This window comes from Cherax quadricarinatus, unplaced genomic scaffold (assembly GCF_038502225.1).
Source record: "Cherax quadricarinatus isolate ZL_2023a unplaced genomic scaffold, ASM3850222v1 Contig1523, whole genome shotgun sequence".
Lineage (NCBI taxonomy): Eukaryota > Metazoa > Arthropoda > Malacostraca > Decapoda > Parastacidae > Cherax > Cherax quadricarinatus.
Genome location: NW_027196549.1, coordinates 46,866 through 62,730, shown reverse-complemented (window position 1 = coordinate 62,730; position 15,865 = coordinate 46,866). Strand labels below are relative to the sequence as shown.

Sequence of the window (15,865 nt, the reverse complement as noted above, 5' to 3'; positions counted from 1 at the left end):
ACCGAAGGTGGATCGCAATCCCTGATGGGCGAAACGTGTGGGATAGTCTGTGATCGTCTACCCTGAAAACAAAACCAAAGTAATTGAGCATTAGCACAGGTATAGTCTCTCCTATACTACATCCCATCACTTCGAGCATAGGGAGAGCACCTCACAGATTAGCTAGCCACCTTAACAGGTACCTCTCGACCTTATAGGCACCATCAGCCATGGCCGTCTTAAACACTCAGGTGACCTCTCGCGTTTTCCTACCGAATGTCAAAAATAAAAATCCTATAGCTTCCTTCAATGTTAAAGCCCTCTTTACCCCTTTACTGATGCTACAATAAATATTCTGAGACAGGCTCATCGACAACCACGATATCCCATTACTTCTTCTGGATTTCATCAGTCAAGTGGATCATGTGTTAATCTATCCTCTTCAAGCATCAGAACAACTGCTGCAAAGCTTTGGGATAGCAATGGGCAGCCTACTCGTTGCTGTGTTTGCCAGTCTCTCCATGGAGAACCAGAGACCGAGAAATTTAACCTCATTCCCAACACCATTACCTGGCTAAAATACGTTGAAGTTGGTTTTCCATCCGAGACGTTTCAGTGTTGTAGTGCGGGCAAAGTAACATTTTTGAAGGGACTAAGGGAAGCCAGTTATCTAGACTTGAATCTTGGAGGTGGGAAGTACTTTGCAACAAGGTGGGAAGTATATTATGGGAAGTACTGCAACATATCAACACGCGCTCTGACAGAGGAGTGTTAAGTTTTGAGACTCTCTGACCGCGGGTTCAAACCCCACCCGTGGTATGGAGTGTTAATATGTTGCAGTTTTTTTAACTATAGTGTAGGCACACCTCTAGAAAGACAGTGATGAAGTGAATGATGGTGAAAGCATTTCTTCTTTTTTGGGTCACCCTGTCTCAGTGGGAAACTGTCGAGGTGTTAATGAAAAAAAAATTTATTATATTTTCATTATCAAATGTTGATTTTTTCTCGTTAATAGATAAATCAAAAAATTTATTTGTCGTATACTTTCAGTTTATGTATGTAGGGAGGATGTAACAACTACACTACAACTACACTCTGTTCTCATTAAAAGGAGTTTTGATTGTCCACGCTGCGAACTACCTGTTTGATTGGTTACTGGCTCGCGAGGTAAGGCGGTAGAGGTCACCTACCTCTCTCTCTTACTCACACACACAGCTCCTCGTCGAAGTAACATCTGACTGTCTCTCTCTCTGGGAGAAAACTATCACCCCTCAGCACTGTTTTGGTGAACAGAAATATACATCTTGTAACTTTGTGCAAGTCTCTTGACAGATCATTAGAGTTAGTGGTTTTTGACGTTTTCTAAGGTTGAGTTTCGTGAGACCTTGCGTATACGCAGTTGTAGTCGGGGTTTGGAATTTGCTAAACGCAGTTTCAGTAATAAGGAAATTTTTTGCTTTATGTGGAGGACTTACTGGTTCACAGACCGGACTGCGGGGGCGTTGACCCCCGGAACTCTCATACCCAAACTGGGTATACCTGGGTATACCCAGTTTGGGTCGTTTTTGCTCTCCTTCCTTGCCTGACATTGTGCTGTTCACTGCTGTTTTGACCTTCATTGCTGTTTCACTAACTGTTCTTCCTGTTGTTCAAGCAAACAGTTATATTGCCTTTTTGGGTCAGATGTTAGTTCATCTTAGTCTCAGTCGAGTCTAACCGATCACACTCAGCTCCTGGCGGGGCCAGGAGCTGAGTCTCGACCCCTGCAACCACAATTAGGTGAGTATATGTACACATATACTGCTATTGTAGTCAGCTGGTCTAGTGGCTAACGCGTCGGTCTGGAGTTTCTGACTCTCTGATCGCGGGTTCTAACCCCACCCGTGGTATGGCTTGTTTGCAATCGTGTCATTACGATTTAGTGAGTCATGTTAACTAAGGTGTAATTAGGACAATATAACTCACGAAAATTAACACCTTTCCTTTGTTAACTAAAGACAAACAAAAAAAAATTAACGCCTTTCCTTTGTTAACCAAAGATCAAAAATATAAAATATTGGGATTAAGCGTACCTAAGTTTTTTTTTATTTATTCTTGTTTATTTCGTTTTGTTTATATAAATGCTTGATTTTTGTTGTATTTAATACTTGCTTTCATCATTAGTTTGATTTTTTTATTTGGATTGTTTGTCTTACGACGATTTCCTTCTTATTTTTCTTCGTTGCTTCATTGCTTATTGTTCCTTCTTGTATATTATTATATTTTGGTCTTTATATTTTGTTTAGTGTCAATTGATGTTTTTATTTATCCTTTATCTTATATTGCTATGTCTGTCATTTATATTTTGTGTAATTTTTATTAATATTTTATCATAATTTGCGTCCAGCAATGTAGGAAGAGAAGGAAGTAACCTCATCATTTTTCTTATTATCGTCCTTTTCCTCGTCGTTTTCCTTTTCCTCTTTTTCTTCGTCGTTTTTGCTCATCTTTTGGTTCATCCTCTTCCTTCCCTCTGTCTTCTACTTTTATTCCCTCTGCTTTTTTTACTGTTGTTTCTTTAGATTGTTGTACTGGTGTTGGTTCTTCTGTTTGCACTGCCTCCTCAGCGGGTCGTAGACATTTATCAATACGACGCAACAATTCCCGCAGTGATGGTCGATGTTTTGGGTTAGGATCCATAGCCTGACTGACTACGTTATCCAACCCTTTAGGCCAGCTCTTCAGTGCTTTCAGGACTAATGACATCACATACCCATATGAGAAAACATCAGTAGCTGGAGTGGATGGTTTCCAGCAAAGGATCTCTGGAGCACACCAAGGAAAGTCTTCAGGATCACCTTCCATGAAGATAATACGTCCTTTAGGACACGCCAGTCCGTAGTCAATTATGCTAACCTGAGGTTCCTCAGCTGATCCATCGATGATTATGTTATCCTCCTTTAAATCGTTATGGATATAACCAGCTTCGTGGATCTCCTGCAACTTCTTGCCAATCTGGATTCCAACATCAAGGAGGTTGTATGTAGAACCCTGTAAGATGTCCAGAAGGTTCTGGCTGCCCTTGTAGGACATGAGCATTGCAGAAGGATTGTCTTGAATTCCGTGAAGAACTGGGGCGCCACCGGCTCCTTTCAGGGCTTGAAGAATTTTGGCCTCCTTGAGGAAGCTTGAACAATATTTTTCTAAAGCTTTATCCTTTTTTTGTCGACATTTTGATGTCTTCAGAGCTGCTAGTTCGTCGCGGTAAGTCACAAGATAAACGTTGCCGTAAGATCCCTCGCCAAGGAGCCTCTCCTTGGTACGGATAAGATCCTCCACGACATCAGCATCCAGGAACTCCATTGTTACCATTAAACAACAACTAACCGTAGCTGTGTATATACTAGGAACGAGAATCACAAGTTTTGGATAATGAAAATTAATCTTTTCTCTGCCGAGATCTTGTTCAGCTACTTCCTGAGTTACTTACTGAACTGTCAAGTATAGAACACTGGGAAGATATATAGTGATATGAAGATACATAGCGATGTTAAGACCTGTAGTAATAGTTGTGGCGTAGTGATTGTGGTGTAGTGATTATTGTGGTGTAGTGATTATTGTGGTGAGGTGGTGATTGTAGTGTAGGGATCATTGTAGTGCAGTGATTATTGTGGTGCAGAGATTATTGTGGTGAAGTGATTATTGTGATGTTATGATGGCTGTGGTGTAGTGATGATTGTAGTGATAGTTGGGTAGTGATGATTGTGGTGTAGTGATAGTTGTGGTATAGTGATGATAGTGGTGTAGTGAGGATTGTGATGTAATGATTTTTGTGGTGTAGTAAAGACTGTTCCGAAGTGACGATCGTAATGTAGAGATTATTATGGTGTAGTAGTTGTGGTGTTGTGATGATTGTGGTGTAGTGATAGTTGTGCAGTGATGATTGTGGTGTAGTGATAGTTGTGGTGTAGTGAGGATTGTGGTGTAGCGAGGATTGTGGTGTAACGAGGATTGTAGTGTATTGATTGTGGTGTAGGGACTGTGGTATAGTGATCATTGTAGTGTAGTGATTATTAAGGTGCAATGGCGACTGTAGTGTAGTAATGATTGTAGTGGAGTCATGATTGTGGTGAAATGATGAATGTGGTATAGTGATTGAATAGTGATTATTATGGTACAAAGTTTGTAGTGTAGTGATTATTATAATGTAGTGACGACTGTAGTGGGATAATGATTCTGGTGAAGTGATGATTTTGTAGTGATTGTGGTGTAGTGAGGATTGTGGAGTAGTAATGATGGTGTAGTGATTATTGTGGTGTACTAATGATTATGGTGTAGTGAGGAATGTGGTGTAGTGATGATTGTTGTGTTGGGATGGTTGTGGTGTAGTTATAGTTGTGGTGTAGAGAAAATTGTGGTATAGTGAAGATTGTGGTATAGTGAAGATTGTGGTATAGTGAAGATTGTGTAGTGAGGATTGTGGTGTAGTGATGTGTAGTGATAGTTGTGGTGTAATGATTGTGGTGTAATGATGATTGTGGTGTAGTGATAGTTGTGGTGTAATGAGGATTGTGGTGTATGTGAGGGAAAAGTAGGTGTAAGTGGGGTTAAGGTTGTTCGGGCAACCAGGAACCATTAGTTACGTCGCGTGCACCCCCCCCCCCTCCTCTCTGGCGGGCTGGGGCGAAACTAGTTCCTGGTGTCCGATTTGTTAGTTTCTACTCCTGGTAATATTGACCTTACCTGGTGTGGGTTGAAGTTTGGAGAGTCACTTCACCTCCACTCTTCTCCTAATCAGGTAGGGTGATATACCAGGAGTATCACTGTTTGTTTCTTTATTTTGTTTGCTGGTTACCAGTAATGATTTTGGCATTTATCATTCTTTTCAATTCTTAAATGTTATATTATCATAACTATGGGTAACCAGTTTATTTTCTCTTATTTACCAGCTCTGTTCCTGGCGTGGTCTTCCAGGATAGACGCCAGATAAAGGAGCAAGACATGTTAATAATACTTATTAACATTATTCTACTACTACCGGCCCTTACCTATTCTACTTGTGCTCCATCCAAGTGGTAGGAGATTCCAGAACATCGGATTACCATCTGCCCAGGATAACCTACATAAATAACATCAGAGGAACTATCCAGGGCCATACCTACTCCTACCCAACTACAAGAACTGAAGGCCATTTTTTTTTATTATATTTAAATTTTAAGTAAAATTCTCAAAAATCATTTTTCTTGTTTTTCCTAAATCATTTCTTTATTTATTTATTTTTCCATTAGTTTCTTTTGTTCAGATGGAAGGCGTTCCACTGACAATGGCGACCTTGCCAGGATCCGACTCTTGAAGCAACATCGTCCTGATGGTTCAACTGGTCGTGAGTATAACATTTAAGATAGAAAAGGGTGAGTTAGTTGAGGTGTCAAGTCATTACTGGTAGTCTGGTTGACTTACCGTTGTTTGGTTCTAAGGTTCGGTTTAGAAGTTCACCTATTTGTTGGACCTGGGGAACTTTGATGATAACCCCTCCTGTGTGAACCGTGTGTATTTTGCTTAGTGAAGGCTATTGAGCCCACAAGTGTATTCTTCCAGGGAGAAATATTTATTTCATTTTCTACTTTGGGAAGTTTAAAGTGTGCGGACTGTGTCCCTCTTTTGTAACAGACGTTACTGTTAATTTTAAGTAAGTCAGTTGAAGTTGGGTGCTTAATATTTCTTTTTACAAAATGGATTCTTTAGATTTCTGGTTGAAAGCTGGAAAGGAAATGGGATTTACTGGACAAAGCCTTGATGGTTACATTACTGCTAAAATGGCTATTGAAGAGAAAAAGGAACAGGAAAGACTAGCTCGAGAGGAGAAAAGACTAGCTATTGAAGAGAAAAAAGAACAGGAAAGACTAGCTCGAGAGGAGAAAAAGGAACAGGAAAGACTAGCTCGAGAAGAGAAAAAGGAACAGGAGAGACTAGCTCGGGAAGAAAAAAGACTAGCTCAAGAAAAGAAAGAGGAACAGGAAAGACTAGCTCGGGAAGATAAAATCGAACAGGAAAGGATAGCTAGAGAAGACAGAGTTCAGGCAAGAGAGGTAGCCTTCAAAATGAAGGAAATAGAGTTAGAACAAGCAAGGTTGGAATTAGAAGCCAAGAAGATAGAACTATCTAAGCAGAAAATAGATGAAGGGGTTTTAGAATACCCTTCCCAAGAACCTAATATTAGGATGCCACAAATACCACCTTTCTCGGAACAAGATGACATAGCGGCATATATTACTAGATTCGAGAGTACTGCTACTCTCTGTGACTGGCCAGTAGATTCTTGGGCTACTAGGCTTGGCTTACTACTGTCGGGTTCAGCATTAAACGTCTATTCCACTCTACCCTCTGATGTTATTTCTAGTTATAGCCTGCTGAAGAAAGCTATACTACAGGCTTTCAAAAAAACTACTCATCATTACAGGTCGGAGTTTAGACACATTAAAATAACTCCTCATCAAAATTACATGCAATTCTTAACAACACTTTTCAGATTATTTGATTCGTGGATTGATAGTGCTGAGGTTGACCACGATTTCGAATCTTTACGAGACCTGATGGTAAGAGATCAATTCCTTTCTTCTGTAAACTCTGACTTACGAATATTCATTAAAGAACGAAACGTTCATACGGCTGCGGAAATGGCACAAGCTGCTGATATATATGCGTGCGCTCATAATAACTACCCTAAGGAGCGTAGCAGATATAAGCCTGTTGTGCCTAAGCAATCTGAGGGATCCAAACCCTCCGTACCTAAGAATTCCACGGCCTTCACAGTAAAGTGTTTCAACTGTAATGAGTGGGGTCATGGAAGGCCCGACTGTCCTAGAAAAAAAGGTGAAAATGTCGGTAAATGTTTCACTGAATCAAACATAAATGCACCTTTTAGTGAAGGTACAGTCAATGGTATGAATGTGTCAACCATTCTTAGAGACACTGGATGTTCCTGTATTGTTATCTCAAGTAAGCTCTTCCCTAACCTAGATTCTTCACGTTATAAGTCCACTAAGTTAACTGACTATTTAGGAAGAAGCGACTCTTTTTCCAACAGTCAGATGTTTTGTTAGGTGCAAATGGTTCTCAGGATGGGTAGATGCCGTAGTTGCCCCGATAACCTCATGTTCTGTTTTGGTTGGGAACATACAAGGGGCTACTTTCCCATCTGAGAAGGACTGTTTGGAATTTGGAGTTTCCAAGGAAGGGTTGGAACCTAATATCTCTGTTTCTTCACAGATAGTTCCAGATGAGATTCAGTTGGATAACCTAAATCAGAGAGCTGATGGTTACAAAACTCCGGTAACACCTTTAGTAAGTCAGTCACTTGAACTGGACAACGCAGACGCCAGTGGAAAACTACGTGTGGCACAATCTATACAACAACTAGACTCGATTAACGTCGTTACCAGAGCTCAGTCTAAGGTAAAACCTATCCACCCATTAGTTCTTTCCAAAGGAAAGCCAATCGAGCTGTCTCATATAGATTTAGAGGGTCTTCAAAAGACTTGTCCTTCCTTAGAGGAATCTCGGAAGTTAGCTTTAAATGGCAAGGTGACCCAGAGAAAGAAATTTTCTTACAAGTTTGAGTTCAAACACGATCTTTTGTACAAGACTATAGTGTCTGCGGACAAACCCAATGACGTTGGTCGAAGCCTGTTAGTCATTCCGCAGGATTGCCGTGAAACCATTTTAAAGATTTCTCATGACTTGCCAGTCTCTGGCCATTTTTCACATAGGAAGACCTATAATAAAATCAAGGACCTATATTTCTGGCCTAGCATGTCCTCTGACATCTATAAGTACTGCAGATCATGTCACGTATGTCAACTTTCCACGCAGAAGGGTAGAACTAGGAGAGTTCCTATGGTAAAGATGCCAATTTTCTCAGTCCCTTTTGCAAGGGTTGCAGTAGATATAGTTGGTCCTATCACACCTCGCTCATCAGGAGGTCATAAATATATTTTAACTATGATTGACTACGCGTCCAGCTTCCCAGAGGCGGTACCCTTAAAATCCATTACGTCCATAGAAGTCGCAGAAGCCTTATTTTCTATTTTTTCACGTGTAGGTATACCTCGTGAAATTCTGTCGGATAAAGGGGCTCAATTCACTTCAGAATTAATGGAACACGTTTATCAACTTGTGGGTGTTAAACCTCTTTTCACTACACCTTACCATCCGATGTGTAACGGAAGAGTGGAGCGACAACATGCCATCCTAAAGTCAATACTAAAAAAACTATGTATTCTTAAACCAACGGACTGGCATAGATTTTTACCATGTGCTCTTTTCGCAATGCGTGAGATTCCAAGTGATTCCCTTGGTTATTCCCCTTTTGAATTGCTTTATGGGAGACAAGCTCGTGGTCCACTATCTATTTTGAATGAACTTTGGTCCAAAGATATCAAACCTGAGGTTCAAAACAGCTATCAGTTTCTTTTAGATCTAAGGGAAAGGTTGGAAGAAACCGCCGATTTGGTCAGTAAAAACCTAGAGATGTCTATGGAAACGTACAAGACCTATTTTGACCATAAAAGCTCCAAGCGTACGTTTAATGTTGGTGATGAAGTTTTAGTTCTCCTACCTGACAAATCCAACAAATTGCTAATTACCTGGCGCGGACCGTATAAAGTAGTGAAGGTCTGCAATAAGGTAGATTATATCTTGGATGTCAAGGGTAGAGAGAGAATGTATCACGTCAATATTTTGAAACGGTACCATAGAAGAGAAGTTAATCTTTGCGTAAATGCCTTTGACGAAGATACTTCTTCTTTCAGCTTGGATACAAGTGGTGATTCGTACGAATGTAGAGTTTGTATTATAGATGACGAGTCTTTTACAGAATCGAAGGAACTACTGGATATCTTAACGCATGATCCCTCACCAAAGAAGTCAAATGTCAACATTAACAACGACTTGTCAAATAAACAAAAGTCTCAAGTAAGTGCCTTGGTAAATTCATTTTCTGACGTATTCACAGAGGTACCAGGACTTACCACCACTATTGTACACAAGATTGAATTGTCGGATCATGAACCAGTAAGGCGGAAAATCTACCCTGTTCCCGTTCACTTACGGAAAACTTTTGATAATGAGGTGGACAAACTATTTAACTTAAACATCATAGAACCTTCGAAATCAGCTTTCTGTTCACCAGTTGTTATGGTTAAGAAACCCGATAATTCTTACCGACTGGCACAAGATTTTCGTTATTTGAATACTATAACTAAATGGGATGCAGAACCCATGCCAGTAATTGATCATGACTTGTATAAATTCCATGACTGCAAATTCTTCTCGGAATTAGACATCTCACAAGCATACCATCAAGTGCCATTACACCCAGACTCGAAACCATACACTGCTTTCCCTACTCATAGAGGTCTAATGCAATACCGCACAATGCCTTTCGGCTTGGTTACCGCATGTGCCACGTATATTAGGCTTATGAGAATAGTTCTTTCTGATCTAAAGAATGTATCAGTGTATTTTGATAATATTTATATCATGACAAATGTCTGGGAAGACCATCTAAATACACTAGCGCTTGTTTTGAAAAGACTAAGAACTCACGGCCTTACAGTTAAACCACAAAAGTGCTTTCTTGGCTATCATAAGGTACAATACCTTGGGTTCATTATCTCTGATAACAACTTCTCACCACTTCCTAATAAGACCAAAGCTGTTTTAGAAAGTACGTTCCCTGCTACCAAAAAGTTATTAAGAAGTTTCCTTGGATCTGTAAACTTCTATAGAAATTTCGTACCAAATCTAAGTAGCTTAACTTCAGTTCTTACAGACTATTTGAAAAAGGGTGTCAAGGAACCTCTTAGTTGTTCTGAGGAAGCCCTCCAAAGCTTCGAAGAAATTAAGAGGATATTTTCAAACCCCCCTGTCCTAAAATTACCAGATATTAATAAAATATTTTGTCTCCGAACAGATGCCTCCCATTCTGGACTCGGGGCTGTACTACTTCAATATTATGAGGAGACACCTTTCCCAGTATCTTTCGCCAGTAAGAAGCTTCTGCCCAGAGAAGAAAGATATTCCACTGTGGAGAAAGAATGTTATGCTTTAGTATGGGGTATAAGCAGATTTAAATACTACCTATACGGTAAACCCTTTGTGCTTGAAACAGATCACAAGCCACTGATGTACTTGGAAAACTTTAAAGGGTCAAATAGCAGACTCTTGAGATGGGCTCTGGCTATTCAGCCCTATAAGTTTAAAGTCGTTTATATTTCTGGCTCTGAAAACCACTTTTCAGATTGGCTGAGCCGAGGTTGTAGTTAGTTCTTTTCCCTCTGTTCGTTGACTTATTGACTCCGTCCATAAGTTTTGGAAGGGGGTATTGTGAGGGAAAAGTAGGTGTAAGTGGGGTTAAGGTTGTTCGGGCAACCAGGAACCATTAGTTACGTCGCGTGCACCCCCCCCCCCTCCTCTCTGGCGGGCTGGGGCGAAACTAGTTCCTGGTGTCCGATTTGTTAGTTTCTACTCCTGGTAATATTGACCTTACCTGGTGTGGGTTGAAGTTTGGAGAGTCACTTCACCTCCACTCTTCTCCTAATCAGGTAGGGTGATATACCAGGAGTATCACTGTTTGTTTCTTTATTTTGTTTGCTGGTTACCAGTAATGATTTTGGCATTTATCATTCTTTTCAATTCTTAAATGTTATATTATCATAACTATGGGTAACCAGTTTATTTTCTCTTATTTACCAGCTCTGTTCCTGGCGTGGTCTTCCAGGATAGACGCCAGATAAAGGAGCAAGACATGTTAATAATACTTATTAACATTATTCTACTACTACCGGCCCTTACCTATTCTACTTGTGTTCCATCCAAGTGGTAGGAGATTCCAGAACATCGGATTACCATCTGCCCAGGATAACCTACATAAATAACATCAGAGGAACTATCCAGGGCCATACCTACTCCTACCCAACTACAAGAACTGAAGGCCATTTTTTTTTATTATATTTAAATTTTAAGTAAAATTCTCAAAAATCATTTTTCTTGTTTTTCCTAAATCATTTCTTTATTTATTTTTCCATTAGTTTCTTTTGTTCAGTTGGAAGGCGTTCCACTGACAGTGTAATGAGGATTGTGGTGTAGTGATTATTGTGGTGTAGTGATTATTGTGTAGTGATTATTGTGGTGTAGCGATAGTAGTGATGTAGTGATTGTGTAGTGATGATAATGGTGTGGTGATTATTGTAGTGTAGTGATGATTGTAGAGTAGTGATTATTGTGATGTTATTATTGTGGTGTAGTGATTGTGGTGTAGTGATTGTAGTGTAATGATTATTGTAGTGTGGTGATGATTGTTTTGTAATGACTGTAGTGTAGTAATGATTTTGAAATAGCGATGATTGTAGTGTAGTGATTATTGTGGTGTAGCGATAATTGTGGTTTAGTGTTGACTGTTGTTATATCTTGGAAATTGGTCATCCTGTGTTATTTAACTATTGTAAGAGAATATGATCATCACTTAATATTATAGCGCGAAAGTCCCCGTTTATAGCTAAAATAGAGACTTTCGGCGTTATATTATTATGTTAAAATATATAAAAAATACCATGGTATTATCCCTATTTTATTATTATTATTATTATTATTATTATTGTTGTTGTTGTTAGGTAGGATTATTATGTATATAGAGCATAAGTCTCGGAACCATCCGGTGAATTGTTCAATTGTTTATGTCCGGCTGACTGACGTTTGGGTCAGGTGATCCAACCTGACGACGGGTCAACAGACTGGCAGGTAGTCAGTCCGCTCCCTGTTCTAGCCTTGACAACTGATCGTATATTGGTTCTCTCTTAGGGTGTACAGTTTGAATGGGTTTGAGAATTACTCTAGAGCTGACTCAGTTTGTTCCTCGTTGCTCTGAAAGATTGTTTTGACATTTATATTCTTGGTCAGTTCAGTAATCCATAGAGATACATCTTCTCAGACAAACTCTTGCTTTCTACATCCTTTACGGCCGGATTCAAAGGTCTTGTTGAATCTTGTACATTTTGTAGTTTGAGTTTACACAGTCTTGTTAAGACAAAGATGTAAATATTAGTGAAGACTTAATTACAGGAAGAAAAATTAATCTTCCTTATTAAGGTGATACTTCCATGATTTTGAACTAAATATGTATATTGTAAATTTATTGTACAAAGTATTAAGATATAATATTAGATACAGAGAAAAGATAAAGTATTGTATTTATATACTTTAATAAATTTGAATATTATTCTATGGAGTTTCCCAGTTGAAATTATTTCCCCTAGACTCAAAAATACCTTTAACTAACTCTGATCCCAAATCTTGTTGCCTATGAAGAAAATAGTAACTGACCACATTCTGAAGTTCCTTATAAAATTTCTTATTCGCAACACTGTATTGTAGTGATGATTGTGGTGTAGTGATTGAAGCGCAGTAATGATTGTAGTGTAATGATTATTGTGGTGTAGTGATGATTGTAGCGCAGTAATGACTGTAGTGATGATTGTTTTGTAGTGTAGTAATGACTTTGGTTTAGCGATGATTGTATTTTAGTGCCAGGAATATTTTGCATTGTTTATGCTGGACTTTGTTTTGAAACTGGCCTTTCTTGATTTGTGTGTGAAATTGGCTAATTTAGTAATTTCAGATCACTTTACTGGGTAGTTCAAAAAAGTAAAAGGACAGTTTCTTGCACTCAGTCGACAGAAATAAAGTAGTTCTAGCGAAATAGCTTTGAGTTCAGTTGACTGGAACAATGGAATTGGACCAAAATAGGGCTCAAAGAGGGCGAAATCACCGATGCGTAATATCATTGAGACGCTAGCTTCACGACAGTGTAATTCCGTAACTTATCCATCAAATTTCGTCCTTCTGGTTTCATTACCTTCACAAGATGCACAACAAGAACTCAAGAGATGCTTACAGAACGTGTGTTAGTCGCTATACTGATGACTGAGGTGATTGGAAAAAGTGTTTTCCAATCACCTTCAAATATTCAACACATGTGTACGGTAACCAGGAACAAATTACAGATACGAGTGATTAAAGCTATTGAAACTCCCTAGCATCCTGGAATTCCTTAGATAACTTCGTAAACCATCATTGCTGAAGTTTCATAGGTACTAATATATTACCACGGGTATATATATATATATATATATATATATATATATATATATATATATATATATATGCAAAGAATTCGCAAGAGCAGGCAAAATATACACAAACACTGATCTCTGGCTGAAGGAGACTCGAGCCTACGAACCTTGGAACAGGGTACGCAGTGCATTACCATTCTCCCTGAAAGCTGGCTTCCTTGGATCAACGTCTAGCTCAAGCTGGACGCCAAGGTATTGGTCCAGTGTGGTGAGAATGGTGACTGATGATGGATGACTGATGACATGCGCTGTAACTTTGTTTAAAGGAAGAGTTGCGCAGCGTCGACCTCACTCTCTCGTCCGGAGCCATCTGAGGCCAGTAGCAAAACAAAGTCGAGACGACTGGAGATGGGATCGGATGCAGTGGTTGACCAGGATGTCCATAGTGCCTCATCGTGCCCTTAGCGCTCCACAACGCACTGCGTACCTTGTTCCAAGGTTCGTAGGTTTGAGTCTCCTTCAGCCAGAGATCAGTGTTTGTGTGTGTGTGTGTGGTGTGTGTGTGTATATGTAATTATATATATATATAATATATATATATATATATATATATATATATAATATAATGTGTGTGTGTGTACTCACCTAATTGTGGTTGCAGGGGTCGATACTCAGCTCCTAGCCCCTCCTCTTCACTGATCGCTAGTAGGTCCTCTCTCTGCATCCAGAGCTTTCTCATACCTCGTCTTAAAGCTATGTATGGTTCCTGCCTCCACTACATCACTTGCTAGGCTATTCCACTTCCTGACAACTCTATGACTGAAGAAATACTTCCTAACATCCCTCTGACTCGTCTGAGTCTTCAGCTTCCAATTGTGAGCCCTTGTTTCTGTGTCTCCTCTGTGGAACAGCCTGCCCCGGTCTACATTATCTGTTCCACGCAGTACTTTGTATGTCGTTATCATGTCTCCCCTGACCCTACTGTCCTCCAGTGACGTCAGTCCGATTTCCCTTAACCTTTCATCGTAGGACATACCCCCTGAGCTCCGGAACTAGCCTTGTTGCAAACCATTGCACTTTCTCTAATATATTGACGTGTTTGACCAGGTGTGGGTTCCAAACTGGTGTTGCATACTCCAGTATGGGCCTGATGTATAAAGTGTCCAGTGTCTTGAACAATTCCTTACTAAGGTATCCGAACGCTATTCTCAGGTTTGCCAGGCGCCCATATGCTGCACCAGTTATCTGGTTGATGTGTTGATGTGTGTTGTAGGCAGGCGAGTTTATTCAGGCAGGGATGCACATGGCGGCACGTTTGTGGTTCACCTAGGATGGTCGGAGAGAGGCGGATGCTGTGGCTTATTTTTCATGAGATCCAAAACCCTACTAAGTTCAGGCATACAAAGGTACACATGGGTGATCGCAACATGGTGATTGCAACATGGTGATTGTAATATGGTGATTACATGGTGATTTCAGCATGGTGATTGCAACATGGTGATTACAACATGGTTGCAGCATGGTGATTGATTGCAACATGGTGATTGCAGCATGCTGATTGCAACATGGTGATTGCAACATGATTGGAGTTGCAACATGGTGATTGTAACATGGTGATTGCAGCATGGTGATTGCAACCTGGTGATTGGTGATTGCAACATGGTGATTGCAACATGGTGATTGCAACATGGTGATTGCAACATGGTGATTGGAATATAGTGATTGCAACATGGTGATTGGAATAGTGATTGCAACATGGTGATTACAACATGGTGATTGGAATATGGTGATTGCAACATGGTGATTGGTGATTGCAACATGGTGATTGGTGATTGCAACATTGTGATTGCAACGTGGTGATTGGTGATTGCAACATAATGATTGGAACATGGTGATTGCAACATGGTGATTGGAATATGGTGATTGCAACATGGTGATTGGTAATTGCAACATTGATTGGAATATTCTGATTGCAACATGGTGGTTGCAACATGGTGATTGGAACATGGTGATTGCAGCATGGTGATTGCAACATGGTGATTGGAATATGGTGATTGCAACATGGTGATTGGTGATTGCAACATTGATTGGAATATGGAGATTGCAACATGGTGATTGCAGCATGGTGATTGGTGATTGCAATATGGTGATTGGGACATGGTGATTGCAACATGATTGTAGCATGGTGATTGCAACATGGTGATTGGAATGTGGTGATTGCAACATGGTGATTGGTAATTGCAACATTGATTGGAATATGGTGATTGCAACATGGTGATTGCAGCATGGTGATTGGTGATTGGAATATGGTGATTGCAGCATGGTGATTGGTGATTGGAATATGGTGATTGGAATATGGTGATTGCAATATGGTGATTGCAACCAGCCCAGTGGATTACAGAGTTCGGCTGTCAGTGGTGTTAATAGGTACCTCTCGATCTTATAGGCACCATCAGCCATGGCCGTCTTAAACACTCAGGTGACCTCTCGCGTTTTCCTACCGAATGTCAAAAACAAAAATCCTATAGTTTCCTTCAATGTTAAAGCCCTCTTTACCCCTTTACTGATGCTACAATAAATATTCTGAGACAGGCTCATCGACAACCACGATATCCCATTACTTCTTCTAGATTTCATCAGTCCAGTGGATCATTGTGTTAATCTATCCTCTTCAAGCATCAGAACAACTGCTGCAAAGCTTTGGGATAGCAATGGGCAGCCTACTCGTTGCTGTGTTTGCCAGTCTCTCCATGGAGAACCAGAGACCGAGAAATTTA

The 15,865-nt window shown here is 40.0% G+C and overlaps 1 protein-coding gene and 1 long non-coding RNA gene across 2 annotated transcripts in view; both read left to right on the top strand.

The window, feature by feature from the left end:
• Nucleotides 1-463: 463 nt before the first annotated feature.
• Nucleotides 464-15,865, top strand: part of LOC138851674 (uncharacterized) — a 38,222-nt gene continuing 22,820 nt past the window's right edge. Inside the window, exon 1 of the long non-coding RNA XR_011391342.1 lies at nucleotides 464-1,264. This is a non-coding gene — a long non-coding RNA (uncharacterized lncRNA). The remainder of the gene's footprint in view (nucleotides 1,265-15,865) is intronic.
• LOC128705043 (uncharacterized) lies at nucleotides 3,516-11,002 on the top strand. Its single transcript, XM_070081036.1, has 2 exons — nucleotides 3,516-7,413; nucleotides 10,714-11,002. Exon 1 carries the CDS (start codon nucleotides 5,691-5,693, stop codon nucleotides 7,059-7,061), a length of 1,371 nt encoding a protein of 456 aa, XP_069937137.1. The 5' UTR covers nucleotides 3,516-5,690; the 3' UTR covers nucleotides 7,062-7,413; nucleotides 10,714-11,002.

Bases quoted from the DNA above. Each gene is read 5' to 3' on its own strand.
- LOC128705043 (XM_070081036.1), top strand. From the start codon at position 5,691: ATGGATTCTTTAGATTTCTGGTTGAAAGCTGGAAAGGAAATGGGATTT.